The 27,636-nt window shown below is 32.9% G+C and overlaps 12 protein-coding genes and 2 non-coding genes across 14 annotated transcripts; 9 read left to right on the forward strand and 5 right to left on the reverse strand. All coding sequences in view use genetic code 12, as the record gives it.

Moving 5' to 3' along the window:
- Nucleotides 1–1,078: 1,078 nt before the first annotated feature.
- On the forward strand, nt 1,079–2,676 carry GIT1 (Git1p; the record flags this gene model as incomplete). Its single annotated transcript, XM_064885737.1, has 1 exon — nt 1,079–2,676. A coding segment is annotated over exon 1 (1,518 nt), but the record flags the coding sequence as incomplete, so codon positions are not given.
- A 275-nt stretch (nt 2,677–2,951) lies between these two features.
- On the forward strand, nt 2,952–3,999 carry RJT21DRAFT_121791 (tRNA (guanine(9)-N(1))-methyltransferase). Its single transcript, XM_064882218.1, has one exon. It carries the CDS (start codon nt 2,964–2,966, stop codon nt 3,891–3,893), a length of 930 nt encoding a protein of 309 aa, XP_064737331.1. The 5' UTR covers nt 2,952–2,963; the 3' UTR covers nt 3,894–3,999.
- A 23-nt stretch (nt 4,000–4,022) lies between these two features.
- RJT21DRAFT_121792 (peptide-N4-(N-acetyl-beta-glucosaminyl)asparagine amidase) lies at nt 4,023–5,224 on the forward strand. Its single transcript, XM_064882219.1, has one exon. The coding sequence runs from the start codon at nt 4,053–4,055 to the stop codon at nt 5,163–5,165; it is 1,113 nt and encodes a 370-aa protein (XP_064737332.1). The 5' UTR covers nt 4,023–4,052; the 3' UTR covers nt 5,166–5,224.
- Nucleotides 5,225–6,642: 1,418 nt separating this feature from the next.
- On the forward strand, nt 6,643–7,360 carry RJT21DRAFT_121794 (uncharacterized protein). The gene has a single exon (XM_064882220.1). The coding sequence runs from the start codon at nt 6,943–6,945 to the stop codon at nt 7,345–7,347; it is 405 nt and encodes a 134-aa protein (XP_064737333.1). The 5' UTR covers nt 6,643–6,942; the 3' UTR covers nt 7,348–7,360.
- Nucleotides 7,356–7,727, forward strand: RJT21DRAFT_121795 (uncharacterized protein). The gene has a single exon (XM_064882221.1). The coding sequence runs from the start codon at nt 7,360–7,362 to the stop codon at nt 7,684–7,686; it is 327 nt and encodes a 108-aa protein (XP_064737334.1). The 5' UTR covers nt 7,356–7,359; the 3' UTR covers nt 7,687–7,727.
- A 592-nt stretch (nt 7,728–8,319) lies between these two features.
- Nucleotides 8,320–8,393, forward strand: RJT21DRAFT_t110. Its single transcript has one exon. It is a non-coding gene; the product is annotated as a tRNA-Ile (tRNA).
- Nucleotides 8,394–8,412: 19 nt separating this feature from the next.
- Nucleotides 8,413–8,485, forward strand: RJT21DRAFT_t111. Its single transcript has one exon. It is a non-coding gene; the product is annotated as a tRNA-Ala (tRNA).
- Nucleotides 8,486–8,572: 87 nt separating this feature from the next.
- Nucleotides 8,573–10,495, reverse strand: KRE30 (ATP-binding cassette family ATPase). Its single transcript, XM_064884703.1, has one exon. It carries the CDS (start codon nt 10,474–10,476, stop codon nt 8,647–8,649), a length of 1,830 nt encoding a protein of 609 aa, XP_064737335.1. The 5' UTR covers nt 10,477–10,495; the 3' UTR covers nt 8,573–8,646.
- Nucleotides 10,496–11,504: 1,009 nt separating this feature from the next.
- BLM3 (Blm3p) lies at nt 11,505–17,575 on the forward strand. The gene has a single exon (XM_064882222.1). The coding sequence runs from the start codon at nt 11,614–11,616 to the stop codon at nt 17,479–17,481; it is 5,868 nt and encodes a 1,955-aa protein (XP_064737336.1). The 5' UTR covers nt 11,505–11,613; the 3' UTR covers nt 17,482–17,575.
- On the reverse strand, nt 17,549–19,035 carry RJT21DRAFT_46914 (uncharacterized protein). Its single transcript, XM_064884704.1, has one exon. The coding sequence runs from the start codon at nt 18,832–18,834 to the stop codon at nt 17,617–17,619; it is 1,218 nt and encodes a 405-aa protein (XP_064737337.1). The 5' UTR covers nt 18,835–19,035; the 3' UTR covers nt 17,549–17,616.
- Nucleotides 19,036–19,562: 527 nt separating this feature from the next.
- On the reverse strand, nt 19,563–20,362 carry RPS10 (40S ribosomal protein eS10). Its single transcript, XM_064882223.1, has 2 exons — nt 20,260–20,362; nt 19,563–19,898 (listed from the first exon to the last, which is right to left on the reverse strand). The coding sequence occupies exons 1-2, from the start codon at nt 20,309–20,311 to the stop codon at nt 19,600–19,602; spliced, it is 351 nt and encodes a 116-aa protein (XP_064737338.1). The 5' UTR covers nt 20,312–20,362; the 3' UTR covers nt 19,563–19,599.
- A 927-nt stretch (nt 20,363–21,289) lies between these two features.
- Nucleotides 21,290–23,083, reverse strand: SIT1 (siderophore transporter; the record flags this gene model as incomplete). The annotated part of the gene is made up of 1 exon (XM_064885522.1): nt 21,290–23,083. One exon carries the CDS (start codon nt 23,081–23,083, stop codon nt 21,290–21,292), a length of 1,794 nt encoding a protein of 597 aa, XP_064737339.1.
- Nucleotides 23,084–25,595: 2,512 nt separating this feature from the next.
- On the forward strand, nt 25,596–26,076 carry RJT21DRAFT_121803 (uncharacterized protein). Its single transcript, XM_064882224.1, has one exon. The coding sequence runs from the start codon at nt 25,765–25,767 to the stop codon at nt 25,990–25,992; it is 228 nt and encodes a 75-aa protein (XP_064737340.1). The 5' UTR covers nt 25,596–25,764; the 3' UTR covers nt 25,993–26,076.
- A 75-nt stretch (nt 26,077–26,151) lies between these two features.
- MRS4 (Fe(2+) transporter) lies at nt 26,152–27,162 on the reverse strand (the record flags this gene model as incomplete). Its single annotated transcript, XM_064885494.1, has 1 exon — nt 26,152–27,162. The coding sequence occupies one exon, from the start codon at nt 27,160–27,162 to the stop codon at nt 26,152–26,154; it is 1,011 nt and encodes a 336-aa protein (XP_064737341.1).
- Between the last annotated feature and the right edge of the window lie 474 nt (nt 27,163–27,636).

Consider the following 27,636-nt stretch of genomic DNA (forward strand, 5'->3'; position numbering starts at 1 on the left):
TTGCAATCAGCTTATGATAAGTATAGTATGGATGATTTAATAGTGTAAACTCAACCCCACGTGGAAAAGAAAAAACGCAACCAACAACCTGAGAAAAAAAGGCATTGAACTAGAATAAAAAAAGAAACTTAGACATATTTTTTGTATATCACATAAAATAATTTTAGCAGCTATTGGGAATATATGCAGGCAGGAGGCACGATAGGGATTGTTTTATTTTAACAGTACAATATAATTTATTATAAGGAGATCAACAACGTGTGGTTTCAAGTCAATTTGTTTGATTTTAAGGGATTGCAAAATAGTTAACTATACATTTCAAAACGTTTTTTCTTATATTTTTCATTCCTAGTATGCAACCCACTTGTCGTCGTATGCATAACTGTATGTAATTAACTCGAGCCATCTGGCTAGTATAACGGTCCGAAACTAGGCGATCATAAATTTTGGATCATTAACGGTATTGTCTTTCCGAACTAGTTTAGGTTTAATAATAGTTTTATTATTAATTGAAAAGTCTTAAGGCAATTAGCTACACCACATAGCAGTAACGTACTAGCTAAATTAAATTAAATCAAACAAAAAATAATAATATTTCTGATAATATCAAACCATACCAACGTTTGTTCTCTGCTATTGAAAAGTTCTCGTAAAATATATCTTTTACATTCCAAGCCATTTTAAGCAATTGGATTCAATTAATCCTACTTTATTTCAATATCTAATCCTATTTAAAGTAATAATGATGATACGCTTTTTCAGAAAAGAGGAGAAGCCTTGAACAAGCGCGTTGATGCGTAAAGAATTTATTAATTATCTTAATAGTAGAGTTGCTCGACAACCTTTCCACTTAGTTTGATACGTAGCAAATGCAAGCCTCCCTGATTACACATAACAATACTGGTGATCTTATGCATCGTTTACCATGCCTTTATTTCAAAACGCTTTATAATAGAGATTTTTATATGAGTCTCTTTTAACTTTTATTTTTTAATTATTTTTTTTTTTTGTTTCGCTTTTTTTTTCATTCTATATTCCCTTCAATAGGCAATTTTTACATATATAAAGGATTTGAAATTTCCCCGATTCTGATCTTAAATCTAAAATGTTAATTGTATAGTTTTCTTATTCAATCAAGCAAGATCAAATCCTACATCGATGTCTACTATTGAAATCACAGACGACAAGCACTTGGCTACTGCCAAAGTTGATCAAATTATTGAAACTGAAGCTGAATATGAACCAACTCCTGTTCATGGTAAAAAATTTAAGTATGATGCTGATGTTAGAGCTCAAAGATTAGCTGGTGGAGCTCAATTAAAGGATATCCTTATGATTCTTTGTGCTGGGTTTGCCTTAATCTCAGATGGTTATCAAAATAACGTTATGTCCATGTTAAACAAGGTCTTTGCTTTACAATATCCAAAAGTCTATGTCGGTGGTTTACCAACTCAAGTTTCTAATGCTTCCTTGGTCGGTACTATCTTTGGTCAAGTTGCCATTGGTATTACTGCTGATTACATCGGTAGAAAATGGTCCATTGTCACTGCTACCTGTTTCCTTATCTTTGGTTCCATTCTTTGTGCTGCTTCTCACGGTGCTACTGTTAGTGGTTTATTCTGGATGTTAACTATTGCTAGAGGTATTACTGGTTTTGGTATTGGTGCCGAATATCCATCATCATCTGTCACTGCTTCTGAAGCAGCTAATGAATCTGTTAAAAGAAGAGGTGGTGCTTTCATTTTATGTACTAACTTGCCATTATCATTTGGTGGTCCATTCGCATTAATCATCTTCTTAATTGTTCACAGAATCACCGGTACTCATTATGATGCTCTTTGGAGAACAATGTTCGCTATTGGATGTTTCTGGCCATTGTCTGTCTTCTACTTCAGAATGAAGATGGCAACCTCAGTCTTATATAAGAAATCTGCTATTAAGCAAATTGTCCCATACCATTTAGCTATCAGATATTACTGGAAGAGAATTATTGGTACCACTCTTTCTTGGTTCCTTTACGATTTCGTTACTTTCCCTAACGGTATTTTCTCTGCTGGTATTATTTCCAATGTTATTCCAAAATCTGAAGCTTCTAACTTGACCTTAATTGCTGAATGGAACTTGTTAATTGCTGTTATTGCTTTACCAGGTGTCTTCCTTGGTGCTTACTTAAATGATATCATTGGTAGAAAATACACTATTATGCTTGGTTTCTCCGGTTATATCATCTTTGGTTTAATCGTTGGTTTAGCTTACGATAAGATTAAGAACATTACTGCCTTATTCATTGTTCTTTATGGTTTAATGATGTCATGTGGTAACTTAGGTCCAGGTGATGGTATGGGTTTAGTCTCTTCTGAATCATATGCCACTCCAATCAGAGGTACATTCTATGGTCTTTCTGCTGCTATTGGTAAGGTTGGTGCTGTTGTTGGTACCAAAACTTTCACTCCAATTCAAACTAACTTGGGTGACAGATGGACTTTCATCATTGCTGCTATTTGTGGTTTAGCTGGTGTCCTTGTTACCTTTTTCTTCATTCCTCACTTAAATGATGATGATTTAATGGAAGAAGATGTTAAATTCAAGAACTACTTGATTGAAAAAGGATGGACTGGTCATTTCGGTTTAAGAGAAAACGATAGCGAAGAAGACTTGGAAACTTCTGAATCTGATTCTTTCGACAAGAACTAGATTTCTTTACTTCTAAAATAATATACATAAATAATATAAGTTTTTAATTTGGTATAGTTTGATAATAAATAATTGTTAATTTAATTTTCTAATAATTTTTTTCTATCTAGTTTAATCTTAACTTTTTTGCAGTCAAAGTTTAGGTATTTTCTTGGAAGTGTTTATTTTCTGGAGCAGCTCCATTTACGCATCGTAGAAAAAAATTAAAATCAAGCTAACAAAAATTTTTCAGATATATATCGATTATCTATAACAAACAACCATATAAAATGTCGGACCAAGAGGTAGCGACAAAGGCAGCTAAGAAGCGCAATCCCCCACCCACAGCTGAAGAAATCGAGCAACTTAGACAAGCCAAACAATCTGTGGTTCTTCCCGATGGTATGTCCAAGAATGAATGGAAGAGAATACAGAAGCAAAAGAAATGGGAAGAGACTAAGGAGGAATATAGACAGATGAAGCGAGTGAAGAAAAAGGCAGCCCGTAAGAGAAAGCACCAGCATGATGATGATGACAACGATAATGAGAATAAGAATTACCATACTGCTAAGAAGACAGCCTTACCTACAGTTCAGAGTCCTACTGATGTTAAGATCATATTTGATTGTGAGTTTGATGATTTAATGAATACCAAAGAAATAGTCAGTATGTCCAATCAAATCACTCGAAGCTACTCGGCCATGAGACATTGCACTCATTCATTGCCCATAACGGTGTCTTCATTCAATAAGAATCTCAAATCACGATTCGATAAGAGTGTACCTCAATACACTCTCTGGAATAAGAATATCACCTTCAATACTAATGATACACTTTCTGATCTCCTTAATAAAGAAGACTTGTCACAGTATGTCTATCTCACAGCCGATACGGATGAAGTAATAGAAAGTCTTGAACCTCACAAAACATATATCATAGGAGGTATAGTTGATAAAAACAGACATAAACTCTTATGTGTCAATAAGGCTAAAGAATTGGGCTTGAAAGTTGGAAAGCTCCCCATTGATAAATACATTGAAATCAATGGTCGTCATGTTCTTGCAACTTCACATGTTTATGAGCTCTGTTGTAAGTGGTTTGAAAATAATGGAGATTGGGAAACGGCATTTAACCAAGTTTTACCTCCAAGAAAGAAATCCAAGAATGAACCCATTAACGACAGTGAAGAAGAACCATCCACTGAGTCAAATACCAGTTAATATTAATGTTTAATATTCTGTATATACATGTATAGTATTGTAAATGATATAGCATAGGAATCTTGTGTCTGCATATAAGCCCAAGCTTTTCTGATCACTAAGCGTTTAGCAATTTAACTATACGTAGTAACCTTCTACAAGTCATGGATATATAGAGAGATGTCGCTAAAGGAACAGTATCAGCAAGTAGCTGAGAAGCTAATTGAGTCGTACACTATTGAATATGTGACTCTGAGTATACGGAAATATCTGAAGAATACCCCTCGAAACCAAACCCTGTCCTTGTATCAACATGTAACGGTAATGATGAATACAGTTCTGAAGTATAGAAACAATACGGAAGGTTTAGATAAAGTATTGGAAGTTATTGATTTGCCCCAGATATATGCCAATGTCGATAAGAGAGAGAAAGAGCAAGAGATCTCTGGTATTGGGTATGAAGATATATTAGTTCAAGAGCTCCTCCACTACTTCAAGAATGATTTCTTTAAATGGGTTAATAAACCTCATTGTCCATCATGTCATAATTCTGATGAATCTAAGATCGAATCACTTGGTGTGGCAACGTATCCGGCCAATATACCGAATCCTCATGAAATTACTCGTATAGAGAAATATAGATGTTTAGTGTGTCATAATAGTGTTGAATTCTCTCGTATGAATAATCCTATCAGTTTATTAACTACTCGAGAAGGTCGTTGTGGAGAATGGGTTAATTGCTTTATGTTAATACTCCAGTCATTATTGGGTGTTAATGAATTTGAAGATCGATTAAGGTATGTTTGGAACTATGAAGATCATGTATGGATCGAGTACTATTCGAAAAGTCTCAAACGTTGGATTCATTTAGATCCCTGTGAGGCTGTCTATGATGAACCACATTTATATTGTAGTAATTGGGGGAAACAGATGAGTTATGTTATAGGATTTAATGATACTTATATGATTGATCTAAGTTCAAAGTATATTATTCCTGATAAACAGATTGATCAGAAGTCTATTGTACCAAGTCCAGATCATTTCAAAGAGTATATGGCATATTTGAATTATCTTAAGTTGATAGAGACTTATAAGAAGATTGAAAAGTGTCTGTTATCAGTATCACAGAAAATAATTAAGCTTTACTACAGTCGAATCCTTCCTATGAATCAGGAATTGAAAGCATTGAGAGAGTTAAATGTTGTTCCTAGTAAAACCATTGCGAATGAACTTCCAAAGGGAAGACAAACAGGAAGCAAGCAATGGACCCATGAACGAGGAGAAGGCGGTTAAGTATGTGTATATAATAAGATTTGAAGAAGTAGAAGTAGAAATAGAAATATACAACTAACTAAGTAAAGTAAAATCTCTTTAGAATATAGAAAGTGTGGAATGTAGTTGAAACACTTAAGAAATTTCTACACATGATACGGTCAGACAGTACTCACAGTAATTACAGAACTTACAGAACTTAACAGCTCCATTATACAACACTCACAATGGTAAATCTCGTAAATACGTATTTAATTAGTTGTTACAGAGCCCTACAAATCCTTTTTAACGGTAAATTGCATGTAAAAATTTGCATTATATTAATATTCTATATGACCTAAATGTTAGGAGAATCAAAACACATTATCAGATGAAAACAGTATGATTTTTAAAGTAAACTTTAGATGGCAGCCCTAGCTGCACAATGTTGTTCACAAGCATTCACTACATATAGCCCAATATCAATACTAATCACACAAAAATATATAATAGTTTTTCAAATATCGGTGAAATACTGTACCATCTTCCATGCTGAATTAAGCGTTGAAAGATGCTCTTACGGCATTCTAAATGTTAGTAGTATCCTAAATATTAGTAATAGTAATATTGTTATGTATCCTAAATGTCAGTAGAATATATCCTAAATACTTCACACCGTTAGTATCTAAGGGAAGTCCTTAACGATATACAATGAACAGCAAAGCAAAATGCATCAACATATTACTGTTGCTCAACCAATTTCAAAAAGTTTTTATATTATCTGAGATTCCTGTGATCAAAGGTTATATAGCGATGAAGCGTACATCGACGTATGCGAAGAATATGGTAACATAGTTCTCTTTATTCTAGCAAAGAAATGATTAAGAGTGTTTCAGATATTCCAAGAAATAATTCTGAAACTCGTGACTCTTGACAATGCAAAAAATAAATGATCATTGTGCGCTACCATATACTGTAGACATTTATGAAATGTAAATGTACAAGAAGAATACGAATACGAATTTAATGAACAAGTTTATGTGATAGTTGAGCTTTAATAATGAGAAGAATTAATAACTTCCAGACTTTACTTTCTTGATGAGCTTTTGAGGGTCACATTAGAGTAAATGTACGGACACAATATTAACAGCTCACTCTTTAGTGGAATCTCTAAGAAGAATAAAGTTAAGTATATGTATCACTATAATAAAATCCGTTCACACACATTATTAATATTAAACGTGATCTAGAAGATTTAACTGTCAAAACTGGAAGTGGATACGAAATGGAAATGGAGATGGTTACAAAATGGAAATGTACGAAAATGGAAGTAGACATAGCATATCAACAAAAATCGCCCCTTCTAGTTACGAAATCGTATGTAAGTACTATTGATTTTATTCTCTCAATCATATTTCACTTTACTTAAACGGTAAGTACTCCAAAAGACCAAATGTGTTCCGAGTTCCGATCCGAAATTTAAACACCCTAATTTATGTATTCTATATGTATCATTAAGTCCGGAGCAATTCGGTGATATTTTTGGATGCGTGGGTGTGAAAAATTAAGTTGTGAAAATAAACACCGAGCTTATAGAAAGAACTATTACTTCCTTCGTAGCCTAGACTTAATTGAAGTATAGATACATATAACCCTTCGGTGTTAAATTTCTTTCATTATTTGATTGGATTGGGATTATATAGTATCATATGACTGGAATAGTGGACGAATTGGGCTATAAATACGATCAGTAAATTCCTTATGAAATTATATTCGGTGTACTTTCGATATCAAGTATAACTAACTAAACTTATCAAACATGACTCAACAAATTTATTTTATTGCTGGTGCTACTCGTGGTATTGGTCTTGTATTGACTAAGAAATTCGCTGAAGCCAATTCTTCCAATTTAATTATTGCCTCTGCTAGAAATTTAGATAAGTCAGATGAATTGAAAGCTTTAGCTGCGAAATTGTCCAACATCAAGATTATTCAATTGGATTTCGCTTCCGAAGAATCTATCAATACTGTTGATAAACAATTAGAAGCTTTAGGAATTAAAGGAATTGATACTTTCATTTCAAATGCAGGTATTTTTGAAAACAAGCTTACCCTTTTTGAAACTGATGGTGCAGACTTGAAAAAGCATTATGCAGTCAATACTGTAGGTCCAGTTTTGATTTTCCAAAAAGTATACAAATATTTATTGGAAAGGGAAACCTAGAAGGTTGTCTTTATGAGTACCATAGCTGCTTCATTGACTCATTTTGAATTTACAACTTCAAGTTATGGGATGTCAAAGGCCGCTTTGAACTTTGCTGCTTTACAATTGAATGTAGAGTTGAAGGATAAAGGATTCACAATTATTGCTTTACACCCTGGAGCTGTTTCAACTAAAGGTGTTTTGGATGCAGCTGAAAAATTAGGCTATAGGGAATATTTCTTAGCAAATAGTATAACTACTGAAGTAAGTACTACTGGAATTGTTAAACTTGTTGAAGGTTTGAAACATGAAGATTCTGGTAAATTTATTGATTACAAGGGCGACCTCTTACCTTTGTAAGCTACAAGTTTTTTAAGGTTATTTGTATACTATTCTCTGAACTTAAAACCCTTTTATGGTCTATAAAATTTTTCTTATATAAAGACTACTTGCTTATATTCTTTTACCATTGAACTTTTCTATAGAAATAATGCTAAATCTAAATATAACTCAACATTGCATTTCCTGCCTATACGACACCCATCAATACTTCAATTGATATTGTATAATAATACAGACTATTGAATTATACGCTTAGTGATGTAATACTGTACAGTTTAAATTTATATGTAAGGTGAATAAATATAATTTTATATCATGTATAGCGTGAATACATATATTGCCAGGGAAAAAAATAGCTGCAAAGCTGTATCTGCATGTTGGACCCTCGATTTTTCACATTTTTCTTTTGCCGTGGCAAATTATGAATTCATATAAAATTACAATAAGACCGAATATATGATTGCTAAGACGTTTGATAGAAACTTATAACAAGTGAAAACTCTCAATTTATCAAAAATATAGCATAAAATGTAGAGAAAATGGTCAAATAAGTGAAATATTATCCAACCCACGTGACTTTTTGGTCACATGACATTTTACACGTGATTAAGTTCGCACCGTTCAAACATATAAAATTTTTTGGCAAGAAAAGGTCCCTTGGCCCAGTTGGTTAAGGCGTGGTGCTAATAACGCCAAGATCAGCAGTTCGATCCTGCTAGGGACCATTTCCTCTAAAATTTCTTAGGGCGTGTGGCGTAGTTGGTAGCGCGTTCGCTTAGCATGCGAAAGGTCTCCGGTTCGACTCCGGACTCGTCCATTTTTTTTAATTTTATAACCTTTAAAATCATTGATAATGAATTACGAATCGATTGCAATAACTTTCAAGTGATTTACATAATTTTTGGTGCAGTTAGGAACGCTACAAGTGAAAAAATAAATTGGGTGCAAAAAAAGTATCAATGTGGATTAACTATATACCTAAAGAACGACTTTATCGGCCAATTTCTTCTTATAATCTAAAATTGAACCTTCCCATCTGGTGGCAGTCTTGTCTTCAATGACAAAGATATCCTTAGCAACTTTATCTAATAATCTGAAATCATGGGACACGACAACAACACCACCGTTAAAAGCATTAATAGCATCAGCTAAAGAATCAATAGTTGATAAATCTAAACCATTAGTAGGTTCATCCAATAAAATCAAGTTTGGAGCTTCAATGGCTAATAAGGCAAATACCACTCTAGATCTTTGACCTTCAGATAAAGTAGCCATTTGAGAAGTTTGACCTTCACCAGTTAAACCATAACGACCTAATTGTTGTCTCCAGTATTGATAATCTTGAGAAATACTTGAGAATTTATCACGAACGAAATCTAATGGAGTCTTGGTTAAATCCAATTGATCGGCAGAATGTTGTGAATAAACTCCTAATTTAATATGAGTATGTTGAATAACTCTACCAGTTTGGGGTTGTAATATACCTTGGAATAATTTTAATAAAGTAGATTTACCTACCCCATTTGGTCCAACTAAAGCAACTCTTGAATCCATATCAATACCAATATCCAAATGTTCATATAAGTTATCTTCTGGTTTACCACTATAAGAGAATGACATATCATCAAAAGCTAAAACTGGAGGTGGTAATTTTTCAACATCAGGGAATCTAAAAGTAAATACTTTATCAGGTACAACTGGTTGAATTAATCCATCAGCTTCCATCTTATCCAAAATCTTTTGTCTAGATTTGGCTTGTTTAACTAAATTAGCATAAGTACCAGCCGATGCAATGAATTTTTTAATATGAGCAATTTCTTCTTGTTGTTTATTATATTGTTTCATTTGATTGGTTTCTTGTTCCAGTCTAGTTTTAACATAAGAATCATAATTACCACCATATAATAATAATTGTTTCATTCTCATATCAATCATATTTGAACATACCCCATTTAAGAAATCTTGAGAATGAGAAACTAAGATTAAAATTCTTTCAAATCTCTTTAAATATTCTTCTAACCAAACACAGGCAGCTAAATCCAAATGAGCAGTTGGATCATCCAATAATAATAAAGTTGGTTGAACGAATAAAGCTTTAGCTAAAGCTACACGCATTCTCCAACCACCAGACATATCTTTAGTCTTTTTCTTTATAGTAATAGAATTAAATCCTAAACCAGTTAATATAACAGCAGCTCTTGCTTCAAAAGTTGAAGGATCCATTGCATCAACTTTTTCGTATAAAGGTTCTAAAGCAGCACTTTCAGGACCATCTTTAACAATAATATCTTCAATTAAATCTTCTAATCTTTTCATTTCATGTTCAGCTTCACGAACAACATATTCTAAAGCAGAGAATTCTGTTGGTTCAGCAGGTTCATTTAATAAATAAATATCAATTTGATCAGGAATTGGATATTCTCTTGCAGCAATAGCTTTTAAAAATGTAGATTTACCACAACCATTTTCACCTAATAAACCATATCTACGACCATAATTAAGTTCTAAAGTTGAATCTTGTAATAAAACTTTACCATGAAATAATAAAGATACAGAAGAAATTTTAATATCTCTTGAAGTTTGTAAAGATTCTAAAACACCAGTTGTAACTCTATCAGAAATTCCATCATCATCTTGTTGTAATTTTAATTTAGCAATTTGAGCTTGAGAATCTTCAACTTCATCTTCTTCAGCATCTTTAGCGGCTTGCTTTTTAGTCTTTTTGGTAGTTTTACCAGCTGCCTCCTTTTTGGCTTCTCTTTCCAATCTTTTTTGTTCTCTTTTAGCTTTGGATGCGGAGACTGACATGATTAATGATTACTTAGTAGAGATAATACTAGAATATTCTGAAAAGTTTTTATTTTTATGGGCATCGAAGGGGGCACGTGAGATATAGAACGTGATACGTCATTAGACACATAACGTGATACATCATGTGCCACATCACATGACTTCAATTTCCCCCAATCATCATACGATGACTAACTACATAAACCCCATTACTATCCTAATTATCAATATAAAAACGATTATTAACTCTCTATAAAGACTTCAACCAAACCACATCTACCCCGAAACCATCGATTTTTTTGGTGGCAATTTGGTGGCAAACAGTCTCATAAAATCCGGCAACTTTTCACTGGTACTAAGAACTTACCACCACTAACTACTACTCTTTATTCAATCATGACTCCACCTACAGACTCTTCAGGACAATCTCCTAAAGATATGTTGGCTCCCATACCTATTAAAGGTAAAAATGTCGCCATTCATTCAATTGCTAATCAATCACCTCATTTATTTGGGTACCCCCTTGAAGATGAGTTAAGATCCTTCACTCCGGGGACAGTTCAAAAAGTTAAATTAAGAAATACTCATCGTCGTCCTTCTTATAGTACAATTGAAGTTTCAAGAGAGTCCTTTTATAATTTAGATTATCCTCCAGATATTCTGAAACTTCAACAAGATTCTCAATCTCGATATTATTCTCGTTGGAGACCTCGAACTCTTAATCTTCCGTCTTTATTACCGTATAAGACCGAATCATTACAAGATCAGGGGAAATTCTTGAGTCATATTGTATCTCATTTATATATTGCCATTAAGACACTTGATCTTCGAGGTGCTATTACAGTAACTGCTAAGGATTTAGCAGCATTAAAGAATGAAAGTGGATTATCTGATGTAGATTTAGCATTAGAAACTAATTTATTTGAATTAGGTGATGATGGAGGAGGAGCAAGTATGGATGATTCAGGCAATTTTAATGATAATGAAACTGATACTGATAATGAAGATGATGAAGAAGAAGAAGACAATGGAGATGGAGATGGGAATTCTAATGATCATAGTATTGGAGGTTCATCTCAATATAAGAAATCACCAAAATCTGCTGCCGTAGTTGGTATAAGAACATGGACTCATGAATTATTAGTATGGTTAAATATGAAATATGATATGCCTATTCAATTAAGAATCTCCCTTGCTCGAGTTTATTATGCTATATGTTTATCTCGTGGTCAACATATTAATTTAAAAGTTTATGTTCGAGTATTTGAATTACTTACCAAAGATCGTCATTTTCTTAAAACTAATGGGTTACTACTTGATTGGAATGATCTTTGTCAAGAATTTATTAATTTATTTCATCCTTTAGAACCTTCTGCTACTAGATTTGAATTAAAGAATACTAAACAATTAATTATTTTATCATCTCGAGCTTCTTACTTCTTTGAACCTCAAGCATTACCACAAATTTATACTAAATTAGGGGCACATTTTACATTAGCTGATTCAAGTTTAGTATTATCAGCGTTTTCATTATTACCTCAAAATTTTACACCTAATGGTATAAATGATCCATTAGATATTCGTCATTATATATCATCATTATATTATATGTGGAAAAAATTAGGTAAATCTACAAGTTTTGAAGAACAAGTAACTTCTCGTTTAGGACATTTTGCCTTATCATCATTAAGATTCTTAAATGATAATCCTCAAAGTCATGAATATCTTAAATTAGAGAAATTTGGGATATTTACTGAAGATCAAATGCAATTTGTTATTAATACTTTGCTTAATAGTTTAGGAATTATGATTGAAAAGTATGCTTCTAATAAGTGTAAATACTTTCATGGATTTGCTCTGATGTTGGTATTCTCGATGTTTGGAGATTCATCTGGTTCATCTTCCACCATTATGAATTATTTAAAGACTTTGTTAAATGCCGTAGAAAGTTATGTTCATCCATCGAATTCTGGCGATTGGTCGAAACCCATCGCCCTCTTTACTTCATCGTTAATTCGTCAATTCCATTCCCGATATAATGTTGAAAATGAACCATTTGGAATGCTTAATCAAATCCCTACTCGATATAAATTAAGTCAATCTATGATTGATGAATTTGTAGAAATGTTTCTTCCGATAGTTAATACGGGAATTCAATCCAAGAATAATGAAATTGTTGAAGAATATATTGGAGCTTTACAACATTTGGCTCATTTAAATCCAACAAAGGTGCTTGATTATGTATTATTAGATATTTATGAATCACTTCAAGGAGTTATATCAACTCATAGAGTATATACTGCTATCCAAGAGATTGATGTATTGGCTCGATATATTGTGGCTACCCCGATATATCGAGTTCATGTTCCTAAATTACTCGTAATGATCCTTCCAGGTTTCGATACTAACGATTTAGAAAAGACTTTATTAGCTTTGAATTGTATATCTGCTTATGCTTCAGTAGTTCCATTTGCTGATTTAACTGACGGACAGGGTGATCCCACTTTTGCTTGGACATTTATTCAGGATCATTTACAGTATCTCAGTCATCGTCAATATGAAAAGGACCTGTCAGAGACATTTGTAGTTGATTCTGAAACTGAATTACAAGCTTTGAAATCGGCTAGTGCAGCATTTACAACCATTCTGAAAACTCTAAGTCAACGTATCATTGAATTGTTAGAGAATCTTACTGATCCTAAACAGAGTGATGGAGCTGAGGCAGAGATATCGGATGTGTTACCTAAATTACTTTATGTATTAAGTGAATCATTATCCGATACCATCTTTACCAGTTTCCGAAATGATTTCTTTGACTTTATATTCAATAATCAAGTGCATGCAATTGCCAATATCGCGGCTGATATTTGTGGAGCACTCATAAAGAGAGATCCTAAACCATTTAAAAAGTATGCTAGACACCTCATTGAACGAATTAAACAAGAGATTGAAGACAATGGTGCTGGTAAGGTTCGAACCGGTGAAGAAGTTGTACCTCGAGATCAGGGTTTACATTGGAATTTAGTGATTTTAAATGAATGTGTGGCCAATGCTAATGGTAGTGTAGTTGAAATAGGCGATGAGTTAACGGAATTATCCTTCTATCTCATGGATAATGTTAGAGGTCCAACTACATTTGTCAGTAGTTATCTCCTTCATGTAATTCTTCAATCGTCAACTACCATAAGATTAAAGGAATCTCGACTTATATCTCCAGCATACATTACTAAATATGGATTAGATGAAAAGTGTTGGGGAGCATTCCAATTCGACAAGGATCGATTTCATCGCGATAACTTGACGTTTGATTGGTTTATACCTCAAGAAAGTCATGTCCAATTTGCCGTAGAAACTTTTAATGATCATACCACAAGAATCTTAGAACATATTCAAACTCTCATTAAAGAATTCAATCCTCATGTTCACGAGGATGCCAATACTTCAGTTAAAAGAACTGATGAATTACGAGTATATCTCTACTATTTAGGGTATGCTCTAAGTGGAGTCTCGGGCCTTTTGGATCCCTCGTTTGAAGAGTATATCCCCAAACTAAATCATCAAACTGAGTCTATTCAACAACGATTGATACTTTTAAAGAAAATCCGAGAAATGGACGGCCATAAGGAGGAAGTAGACCCGGAGAATATCAATGAGAATCTACAGAGAATCATTGAGAATCTCAGTAATGATGATTTGTTTACTTATATGCTTGATGGAGATAAGCTTAATGAGCTTGTAGGGTCTGATGAAGATACCTCCACCAGCACCAGCACCAATAATAACAATAAAGATATACCACTTGAATCAGTAGATAGTCTCGGTAAAGCTCATACTGATGATCATTCATTCAATATGATGAGAGAGCACATGTTTATGAATAAGTCTGAATCCTTAGCTCCATCAGTAGATGAAAGTCTTCGAGCCACTCCTCAAATTGAAGGTATAGATATGTCTCTGATGAATCCTGCTATCACCTTCAGAGAACGGAAACTCTATACGTCCAATTATTACTTTGGTGATGATATGGAACTTCGTAAAGCTGATCCATTATACTTGAAGCTTCATAAGATTTATCGATTAATTGGTAAATCTCTTCATATTCTTAGTAAGTTCTTAGTCAATCATTATCCTGATAATCCTAAACTATTTAAACATTTCTTACTTGTAATGAATATTTGGTTTGCTGATGTGGGAAGAGAACGATTACTTGGAGATACCGTTAGTTGTATAAGTTATGGATATATCTCATTACTTCAAGAGATATCGGGAATTCGAAAACCATTCACTAGAGTGGCTATTGGAGCTAGAATTGAAAAGTATCATAATATAAGAGTGGCATTACATGCTACTAGTCGAACTCAAACTGATTTAGATAAAGTATTAATTGAAGATGCTACGAAATTAGCAGCTTCAACTTATACGGCTATATCTCGAAGTGCTCAATCACTTTTGGTAGATGTAATTAAACGAGTTAATGGATCTTATACTACCATTATTAAATCTGCTTTTAAACATCTTTCTCGAGCTCTTGATAAAGCCAATACTCTTCAAATTAAAGGAGCTTTGAATGTGTTTTCATTAAGAAAGATTAAGAATAAATTATCTAATGATTCTTATAACATTCAACGATATGTTGAACTATTACATCGATGTTTAGAAGTCGATAATGTCGAAGTGTATAACACCACTCAACAATTATTTAAGGGCGTGTATAAGAATATAACTCCCCCTTCTAATATCTGTTTGATTAATCATAATCTTATAGATACCATAAGACCACCCGATGAGTTTATTGATTTAGAAATTAAAGCTGTAACTTTAGCTAAGGATCATAAACGTCAAGTGATTATGAATAAAATCGAAGAATTACAACTGGCCGTAATGATTCATGAAAGTACTAATTCTCATTGGAGAACAACTTCTATCAATCTAGCCCTCCTTATTAACTTACAGATGGATCCTTTGATCCCTACCAACTATGAATTCTTTCAATTATTGGCTAAAGTAGCAGCCAATGATCATCCTGTATTATCTCGATTGGCTCTTAAGGGCATTCTGAATATGATTAATAAACTTAATCTTTTGGATGGATTGAATTATGATGTGGCTAAGGGGTATACGTTTGATTTCCTCTATAAAGGGTATAAGTATATCGATACTCAATCATCAATTGATGGTGGTCAATCATATACTGAGACTTATCGTCAAGAACTTGCCAATACCACCAATCCCACATATTTCATAGATCGAAAGGATCTGCCAGGTTGGCTCTTCTGGGGAGATACCTTGAAGGTATTAATGAATGTGCCTATCTATCAAATGACTTTGAATGAGAATGATGAAACTACCGTTACAGCGTTTGGCAATTGTATAACTCGACCATGGGTACTTAATATAATCAAACTATGGATTAATGATAATGATGTGAATATCTCATTTCAAGTAACAGATGTATATTTCATTAATGATTTAGTTCATTTAATCTCTAGTGGATATACTCCCAGCTTTAATTTTGAAGATTTATTAAGTATAGTGACGGAGATATATGTCCTGGATGATAAATCAACTCATATAGTTGTATGTGAAATAATTACCGGAATCTTATTAGGATCTAAATTCATTAATCCTAGTTTAATTAGGAGAAGAGATGAATTCATATCAACCTTTTTAAATAACCTCTTTAATCATGACTTATCTCCCGATACAAAGTATATTTGGTATACCTTCTCATGGTGGATTCCATCTCATATTGATATTAGACGATTCCCCATAATCATGCAACAGATTACTGATATTAAATTAGATATTCATTCGGATTTCTCCTTTCAAGAATCAACTCAATTAAGTTTTATAAGATCTTTAGTTACTACGGTTAATACCAATTTAACTACTGATGATTGTGAAAGATTAATTCAATTATGTTTAAATAATATTAATCATCGATATCAAGCAGTTCGATCGCAAATTGGAGCATTACTTGCTGTATTATCATTAGTAAATTATGATGAATCTGTAGCCAATAGTCAACTATTCATCCAGAATTGTAATAATCATCAAAACTTGAAGTTTTATGTATTGGATAATCATATGAATACGATAATTCCTCAAGTATTCAATCAACTTAAAGCTTGGAGATCAGCTATTTTGACGTTAACTCCTCAACAAATCATTAAATCCGATTACTTTTATGGATCTACCACTGTTTTAACATGGATGAAACAAATCTTAAGTACTAGTAGTTCTATAATCTTTCAACCTTATGTGGTTGATTATATTTTACCATTTGTATTAGAATTAATTGATTTAAAGGAAGTATGTCAATTGGGTAATGTTGATCCTACTGGATTACTTCGAAAATTAGGTCAAATTCATTATACTATTGATTATTTACCTCTGATTATAATTGCTATTAATCAATATAGTCATAATAAATCTTTCAAAGTTCATACAGTATTATTAATGGGATTATTTACTGAAACTGTATACTTTAAGAACTTTTTCAAATTCACTAATGAACAGAGAAATCAAATGTTTGATATAACTTATCAACGACTCTTTAATGAACATAATGAAATTAGAGAGGCAGGGTCTAAGACATTTGCTGGACTTATTCATATGTCACCCCCGGTTGAAGCTGAACAATTAATTAATAATTATAATCATCAATTTGTTATACAATTAGATACCATTAGAAAGAAGAAACAGAAGAAGAATAAAACCACCACCACCAATAGATATAGTAATGAAGATTTAATTAAATTACATGGAATTACTCTTGGATTAGGAGCATTAATTCATGCCTTTTCATTCTCTTCTCCTCCTCCATCATGGGTCCCACAAATCCTTACTATTTTAGCCAATAAATGTTGTGGAATTGAAGGAATTGTTGGTAGAACTGCTAAGGAAACTCTTAGTAAATTTAAAAAGGATAGACAAGATACTTGGCATATTGATAGTAAAGTATTTAGTGAAGAACAAATGCAAGATTTGGAAGGAGTACTTTGGAGAAGTTATTTCATTTGAATAATAAATATAAATATAGACAAAGTATTATTATATAGTAGTAGTTAGTATAATATAAATATAATATATAGTTAGTATATAGTTAGTATAGACATCTATCTATCTATCTATCTATCTATCTATCTATCTATCTATCTAGGGAATATTAATAATCTCTTGTAAGAAATCGGAATACTTTATATTAGCAACTCCTACCATACCTTTATCATACTTCTTAAAGATATCGGTAAGAGTACTAAGATAAGCTAATAATTCAATAAAGCTATCAAATTTTAATTTCCCAATTAAATTAGTTGGATTATTATAACTAAATTCATTAACATCTTTATAACTGAATTTAGTAAAGATATTTAAAATTAAATCAATATTAAGTTTATAACCAATCTTTCCAAGAATTTCTTGAAATTCTCCAAATGATATATCTCCTGATCCATCACTATCAGCTTGTTTAAAGAGTTTACGATAATCATAAATATATTTCCATAATGAACAAAATTGTTCAAAGGTAAGACTTGCACTATTAAATGTAACTTGTTGAGAGGCTGTTGTTGTCGTTGGTGAAGAAGCTGATGATGATGAACCCTTTTGATTAAAGAGTTTAATAAGTAATACAATCGTATGATCATTAAATCGAGAATTATCTAAATTTGAAAGTAAAGCCGTTAATTCTCGTGCTGAAATACGTCCACTACGATTAGTATCGGTACGATCAAATAATGCTCGAAGTTCTTCTTTCAGTATTTTAGATGAAGGTTCAAGTGATTCTTTGGATTTGTTATGGAATTGAGGAGGTGGCTTTCTGGACGATTGTGATTGGACATCGCTGTAATTGTCCTGATAGTGTTCCGGAGCAGGTACATAGTGGTGTTGTTGTTGCTGTTGCTGCTGTGGAGGTGGTTGTTGTTGCTGTTGTTGAGGATGTTGCGGAGGTGGCTGCTGTTGCTGCTGTGGTTGTGGAGGTACATAGTACTGAGGATTTGACTGACGAGGATACTGTGGTTGTTGCTGATAAGCAACTGGAGCAGGGGCTGGTGGAGCAACCTGAGGTTGAGGTTGGTAATATTGAGGCTGGGGGGCATATTGAGGTTGAGCATATTGAGGCTGTTGTTGATAATATGGTTGATTTGGAGTCTGAGGTGGAGGCTGCTGTTGTTGAGGGTGCAGATGCAGATGCAGATGCAGAGTCTTAGGACCTGGTGGACGATATACGACGTTGGGGTTGTTGTTGGGGTTGGCGAATGGCTGTTGACGTTGTTGGCCAGGCTGAGAAGTGGTCCGTATCTTTGGACTTTTACGTGCTTCTATTCTATAGGCTGCCTGTTGTGGGGTAGGGTAACTAGGTAATTCATTCATAGTTAGTGAGGGGTTAATGGTATTAGTTATGGAGATAGTGTTAGAGCCGTAGAACGTTAGTAGTAGTTAGTGTATGGGGATGGTCGATAATTTTTGTATGGGAGAACGTGATCTGGGAACATGTGACACAGACAAAGACACAGAAAAAATGAGAAATGAGGCAAAGGAAGAAGCAGAGAAAAAAAGAATGACAGAAAACGGAGACAGGGTGCGAGTGGAGCCACTTCTAACCACTAAGTATGTAGATTAGTGTAGCATAGTGTAGCATAGTACAGTTTAGCGTAGCGTAGTGTAACACAGTGAAGTAGACTATGGTGCGGAATGGTGCAGTATGGTACAGTATGAACAGTTTAATACACTTGTAGACAGTATACACTAGATAGTAGACACTATACACAGTAGACAATAGACAATAGACAATTGACAGTAGACAATAGACAGGGTTGACGATAACCGTAATCTATGACAGTATGTAAACAATATATATGCTGTATATTAGACACACCATACAGGTATAGACACCATATAGACACTATACAGGTTCAGATTCTATACACTCAGAGAGTGTTACAAGAGAGAATGTCATATAGTTTAAAGTATCAAGTATCCTGTACAATATCATACTAGTAGTAAATGAAATGAGTACTATAATACTGTAGTACATACCACTATTACAGATATTATACAGTATTAAATCACTTCTAATACCTTCTACATCAACTACACTGCCTGATACATATACTATTATATATTAAGACTATTTACTTAATCTCTTCTTCTTCTGAATCCACCTTCTCTAGAACCTCTGAATGGTCTTGGTCTTTCAGCTGGAGCATTCTTTAATCTGGTTAATGGTAAAATACCTTCTGGAATGTTTAATTCGGTTCTTAAGAAATCAACACCTTCATCAGTTAAGGTGTAGTAATAATATTGCCATGAGAATTGAGTCTTAACAAATCCTTTAGAAGTTAAAGATTGTAAAGCTTTAATGACAAATAAGTTTCTGGTATCGATTTCATCGTGTTTTGGTAAGTTGAAATCCTTCTTAGCAACGACAACACCTTCTATAAAATGGGTTAGTAAAATGTACAATTAAATATACTTATATAATAGGAAAATTAAGATGGGTGATAACTACAGGAGGTTTGAGTTTCGTTGATATGGAATATTACTTAGTGGTAGATTTTAATGGAATGACAACTTTATATAAATTCATCTTATGATTGTTCTGATCGTTGTTCTAAACGTTTGGAATGTTCTATATCTTCTGTTTTCTTTATATTGACTCTATTTTCTATTCTTTTATTGTTTTGTATTATGTGATATCTTAATATCTCTTCTCTACGGTCTTCGGTCTCTACTCAACCTCTACTGTTTCTTCACTCTTCTGATTTCCTATTACATTATCTCTCTCAATAAACATACCTTGGAAGAGGTATTGGTGGATCTTCTTTCTGTCTTCCTTTGGAATAAGCATGATGGCTACTACTAGTTGGTTATACTAAGACTAATCTTAAAAGAATATTAAACGTTTCTATAAACAGTTCTAAATTTTCATCTTTTTTTCACTGAGCGCTCACTATAGATTGTTAACTATGGTAGTGCAAAAGTAATGAGAATTGTGTCAGTACAGGATTGCTCGGTACTCACGTGAAAAATAATATTATCTCGTGCGACTAGGGCTGAAGCCCTCGTGTTCATATAACTATGTAACATTCACCACTAATTTCACTTGGTATAATATTTTTTATTAGTATACTAGTTCATAACCAGCCATATAATCACTCATTTAATTAATATTAAAAATTATAAGACTATAATGTAGTAGCATTGGTGTCATTAGTATAGTATTTCTCGAGCTATCTGGTGTCTATGTGCTATTAATAACCTGCAAACTCTTATGTAACATATTCATCATAAATGCTGACATATTAGTCCAAGATAATTAACTCCTTAATTACTAGTGAGTTACTAATTTTCTGCAACTTGGATCGTATTTGCTCATGTTTTCGTACGGCACTTTGCGTTTAAGTTATCAGATTTGATCAATCAGATAAAAAAAAAGGAACTTCAGCCCAGAAAATTTGACCGAAAAAGTATTGGTTTCCGATTTTCGGATTATTGCAAATGCATTTTTAATGCAGACATTTTCTATTTCCTATTCTAGTTTCTTCAACTCCATCGAATTCATATGATGATAATTCAATTTAATAACTCAAATTCATTAAATTTATTCAGAAATTAAGGATGAACATAAATTGAAGATGAGATAATAATTGTAAATGATTGCAACTAAAAAGTCGATTGAAATTGTGAATTATTGCAATTAAAAAGTAAAAGTAATCAGGTATAATTATAAAGCTTTGAGCAAATAATAAGCATATTACTAAAAATGATTATATTAATTGAATTAAAGTATACTATAGAAATGATGAAGAATATATTTACATACTGTTTAAACAACTGGTTGATCTTGCTTTTCCAATTTCAGTTTCTTGAACTTAAAGAAATCAGTAATACCTTCATTGGCATCTAATTTTTCAAGATCATTGGATTGATCTACGCCTAATTTAGGATCTCTTAAGAATAATGCAGCAATAATCATTGGAACTGTGAAACACATACAAGCAATCATTAAAATTCTTTGCATTTCACGATAAACTTCAACAACAGCTTCTCTAACTGGTGTACCCCAAGCATATTCAGTAATAAAAATATATGGTTGAGTGTAAACCGAAGTAGCCAATTCAGTACTTTGTAAAGCATTGTATAATTTGGAATATAATGTTTGAGTCCAAATGGCACCAGCTACTGATGATCCAGCAGCATAACCAATTCTATAAGTAGTATAAACTAATGAAGAAACAGTAGCCATATGTTCATGAGTAACACAAGCTTGAACACTAACATTAATTGGATATGAGAAGAAGGTAGTACCAAGACCAAGAACAACTAAACCACCAATAATACCAGAATGTGCAGCTAAGTTACCTCTATAGTAGTACATAATACCAAAGGCAACTAACCAAAGAGAACAACCAAGAACAATAAATCCTTTCAATTTTCTAAATTTAACAATAACAAGACCAAAGAAAACAGCACCAACGACCGAAACAAATGATGATATAGAAGTAATTCTAGTAGCTGATTTTTGAGATTCATTAACTGCAACCATTAAAACAGTGTAAAGATAGGAACTTTCAATAGAAGAAATGAAATCTAATAAGAAAGAAATTATTAAAGCAGACCAAATACCTCTATCTTTTAATAATTTCCATGGTGCTAATGGGAATCTAGCACCATAGGTTTCCCAAGCAACAAAAACTGGTAATAATACACCACCAATGACGATTGGAACAATAATATGTGCTTTCTTCCAGGTATCTTTAACACCACCAGCTAAAGTTAATGGAACCAATATACAAGCAAGGCAAACAATTAATAATAATAAACCAATAATATCTAATTTCCAGAATAAGTAATTGGCAAACCCAATTGGACCTAATTCTTGATATTTAGTCTTTCTTTGTTTGAAAACTTTCCATTCAGGAGTTTTACCAGCAAGGTATCTCATGTGAATCATACAACAAACTAATGGGATACAACATAATGGGAAGATAAAAGCCCACATACCAACACCCCATGACCAATTCATACCGATGGCAGCCGTAACATTACCAGAAATCCAAGTATTAATAATAAATGGGAAAGCTGGAACAAAAGTATAGAATAATCTCCATCTTAAAGACGAAAAATCAGATAAGATAAGTAAAAGAACTAAAATAACACCAGAATATCCAATTTGGTAAAGTATAGCACCACCAGCGTATTTTTGAACACTAGTAGCTTGACTTTCAATAATAGTACCAACAACATAGAATACAACTGAAACAATAAATAATTCTAATCTTCCAAAGACATCACTTAATCTTGCATATACAGGTTGAGATGCAGCAGCTGCAACACCAGTAATGACGTTGACGGTACTTAATAAAGAATGTTCAGCATAACTTTGAGTGGCGTAACCAGTAAAAACGTATCTAGTTTGACCATCTAAACCATAACCATAACCAACCAAGAATGATGAAAATAATAAGATAATTTTATAATAAAATTTATTATCCCAAGCAGCAGCCAACAATTCGGCCTTCTCAACACCAATAGATTTTTCTTCTTCAAAAGTTGAAACTTGAGAAGAATGGGAGGCGACATCTGAACCAGATGCCTTTTCTTGATAACTATCTGACATTGTTACAATTGATTAATGATTAATGAAAAGAAAAATTCCAAGTCATAAATTTGCCAAACAAAGGACAGAATCAAGTCCTTTTATGTTAATCCAGAATATACAAGAAGCAGGTAACAACGATACTAACCGTCTGCACAAGAAGCAAGAGAAGAGATGGATAAAATGAAAATATTCAGACAAAAAGTCAAGCAAAACGAAGACAATAAAATGTCAGGATCAAAGTAACTAGAATACTAGAAAAAAAAGATATATATATGCAATGTAGCAACTAATTCATTTCGAAAATAGTTTCCAAGAACCTGGGCGTAACTACAAAGTGAGATTGTTATGGCGTAACTGATCGAACTGATTAGATGAAAAATGCCTTTTGTGATGACAGGGAACAAAGAAAAATATTTTTTTCTTCATTTTTGTCTGCATTTCACAAAATTTTCATTCCCTTAAAAATAAACTTTCAATCCCAATTAATGAACAGATACGATCTTCCCGAATATTGATCCATATAGTTATATCGATATGAAACAATGACCCAAGAAACAGTAAATTGGTTGATGGTTAAGACAAATTGAAATGAGCTATCTTATGCATACAAAATTATACTTTTTTTAAATAGTCAATTTACAGTTTAGAGTATACCTTATTTTATCTTTTCCATCTAAGCGATTATGATTTTATAAGCCCAAAATTTGACCTTCAAATTTTATTGAAGAATGGGCATATGCACCGACAATTAATTTAACGAATATTGAGGCCATCAGAACTTCTATTTGTCTCTTCTACCTTGGCATTCTACTGTCTAAAGTGTTTTGTGCTTTAATATATGCCATTTCTGTTGCTAAAATTTGCTCTATAATGTACTGCATTTGTCTTACAACCAAGAAAACATTGCTGCGTTTATATGTAGTATATTAGTTGTTAGTTGCCAGTTAGTATAAAACAATGCATTACCAATTATGTTCGATGCTCTGTGATTTTTGGTATTTTCTTGCCAAAAATACAAATAAGAGCATATTGGAATTTCCAACGATTAATCACAGCTGCACTTATTACACAGTTACTTTTAATAAACGTCAAGTATTTCGAATTCAATAAACAGGTATTTGTATTAATTGTGAGCAATTGTATAGACGAGGTTATGAAAGACTTGTATTAAAAGTTCTTAGATAGTACTAGCAATAAATTCAATTGAGTAATAATAAGTAGTTTATGATTTCTAAGAATCAATAGACTAGAAAGTAATGAATAGTCATAAGACAAGTAAGAAGAATTGAGAACACTTCTACGTATATTAATCAGTGAGTATGTGTGCACATTAGAATCCCATGTGTTATGAAGAGGATTTAACATCATTACTTAAAACTTTAGGTTGCAAATATTATACATTTATTTCTATTAATAAATAAAAGTAAGAATATCAAAACCCTATAGGTTTGTCTACATAGCGCTTCTGATATGACAAAGCTATCACACCATATTAGCGCCAATGATCTACCACAGTAAAGTAATGTATACAGAAATTGTTCTTGTATATAGTGGCGTTTAGCTACAGGCACTACATATGCAAATAATCTAATAGATACGCAAAATGATTTATTTATTAGCGTACAATTTATATAAATATGGATTTAATTAAACCGTAGTTTGTTAAAAAGTTTTATACGTACTATTAATTGGCCTGCATACACTATTTTTCTAAAAGATTAAGAGTCAAAAGCCTAAACATTACTACTACAACAGCATTGATTTATGGCGCCGTGCCTGGATCTCTTGTACGATCAGACTATATCGTATTCGAGATATTCTTTTTAAAGTTAGTAAGTTCCTGTAGATTCTTGAAAGTTAGTAGATTTTTGAATCCTAGTAGATTTTTGAAAGTTAGTATGTTCCTACAGTTTTTTGAAAGTTAAGAAATCTAAAATTAAGAAGACCCAAAAGCGGATATCCAATAAAGAAGAATGGACGATGCTTCAACGTCAAACGCTGTAAACATCCCGAAGAATCGAAATAAAGATAGTTACAAAATTTTATTCATCTTTTTTTCGTAATTGCAAAATCAACTAAGAGATTAGATGCAGGATTTTGGACTAAAAATCCATGCCGCTATTATACTACTCATGTTTGAATGGACATGATTTTGTGTGATTAGATTACTATCTGTAGTTTAATCGTTAATGACTTTTCTTATAATGAAGAATTCGCATTTACCCGTCAACGTAAGGAGAAATGAAAATTTCTCACTAAATTTAGAGAAAACGGGTGGGAAATTCGGTGGTACTCCATCCAATTTACTGAGAATTCTCGCTAATTCTCATTGCTCGTGAGAGCTTCTCTAGCGTGGAAACGTTTGAGGCGATGCCATCAGAAATATCGATGGGCCCCTGGCCTGTTATGGGAATGACATCGCGGATGGTTGGCCTTCAGTACTGAGGGCTATTGAGTGCAATATGCGAACCTTGGTTCAGTTGAACCTTGGCACCCGATACCGATCAACATTGTAAGTTAGGTCTTTATCTTTTTTTTTTCTTTATACATATGGTATTAGTCCGTGGTTCGAATTTCAATTAGTGACGAGATCAAATCGTCAGTAATTTTTCTCAACCATCGCGACACTGGAAATCACTTGGCAACTCAAACTTTAGAGCCATTTCAGTAAGCTTCATAATACATCATTCATTATACCAATGAAACTATACAAGATGATAGTCGCCTCCATCCGTCGAATATTTGCCTCGTTTAGAACTGAAGAAGAAGAACGGTCATATTCCCGAAAGGCCTTCTTCAACTTACTCGGATTCTTAGGTAGTTGTGTTATGTTTTCATTCATGGCTCAGAAATTGAGTCAGAATAATATCCGAGAATTAAATCATATTGCTCGAGCCAATGCCTTGATCCAAGCTATACAAAGTTAGAAGATAGTCTACTTCCTTAATGATTGATGAGTTATAGAATATACAATTGATATATAATATTAATACTAATATAAATATAAAACTATGGTACAAGAGACGTGTAAAATGTATGCATGTTAATTAGTGAACTTTTGATAAATCTTAATCTTAATTTTAATTCTATCTCAATAAGATCTCCTTAGCCATTTCATATGCTGTCCAACTAATAGCCGTACTTGGAACATTAAATATGATTCTAGGTTTTAATCCTTTAAGAAATCCTCTAATTCCGAATTCTTTATGTATAGCTCTAGCAGCCGTTTTAAAACCTGTAACATTTCTTAAATTTTCATTTTGACTAATACCTCTTGTTTGTAAGGCTGTCTTAATGCAATCTAATGGGGTTGTTAATGCAGCTGCAATCCCACCAGCTATACCACCAGAAACACAATGTAAATATGGATTATAATTATTATCTGGATTTAACATGAGAGAACAGTATTCATAAAATCCAAAATTAAGAGCAGCAAACGGTATGTTGGTAAATAATGTAGTAGGATATGAAATATAAAATGCACTGACACCTTCATGCCTATAGAGTGAAGAAGCTGTTTGAAGTAATTTAACTGTATTATTTTTACCCTTTTGCAATTGATTTGAAGAAGATGCAGTAGCTTGCATTCTTTGTTTAAGTACATCAAATGGTGTCATTAATGCATCACTAGCTGTAGTTGCAGCAATCCCTGCTAAAGATGCAATTAAAGGATGATTCTCATCAGTAACAAGTTTACTTGATCCATTACTATTTGTATTTGAATGATTAGGATTCCCATTATGAATAATTCTATTAACTAATAAGGTCTTTGCAGCTTCGAATACAGAGAAATATACCGCATGAGCTGGACCTGCTCCAACCACTACTGATGAAACACCTCTCCAAAGTGAATAAGCTCCTTCACTTGAACTAATTTTATTTATAGTCGATATGACAGACTTAGAAAATTCTTGAGTTGAAGTTGCCACTTGCATTCTTGTCTTTAATGAATCAATAGGGTACATGACAGTATGCTCCATTATTCCAGCAAATGCTCCAGCCGATAAATGAGCTACGAGAGATGCATCATCCGGTAATGCTTCATAGTCTATTTCAACTGTATCTTTCGGTAAGAATTGTAATTGATGCTGTTCCATGATATAATGATGGTTGTGGTATATATAAATATAAATGAAATGTGATGAATAGTTAAGTACTTAACCGATTATATAATTCGAACTATACTGAGTGATATGATATGAGAATTTGATAAGAAAGGTCCGGTGGTAATGCGGAATTTTAAAGTCCAAGGGCAGATCGGTAGTTAAACTATTATGTATACTTGCAATTAGATGCAATATAATAAGAACTAATCGTTAATGATAATTGATTGTGAAATGACAAGAAATTTTTGACTTGCTTTTTTCGATTTCGATAGTTGAAAAAAATCAATCCTCTGCTTGTGCCTCTTCTGTATACTATTTTCTTCCCGCCTAATAAACGTTGATGGGAAATGTCGTTGAAAAATTTGTCGGTGCCAGTCCGAAAAAAAAAATTGTGAATGGAAAGGGCCGCCCAGACAGTAATTTTTAATTGTTAGAGGAGGAGTATATCGGGGTTTGATTTGAGAT

Source organism: Scheffersomyces amazonensis (genome assembly GCF_036850825.1).
Source record: "Scheffersomyces amazonensis strain UFMG-HMD-26.3 chromosome Unknown RJT21scaffold_5, whole genome shotgun sequence".
Taxonomy (NCBI): domain Eukaryota; kingdom Fungi; phylum Ascomycota; class Pichiomycetes; order Serinales; family Debaryomycetaceae; genus Scheffersomyces; species Scheffersomyces amazonensis.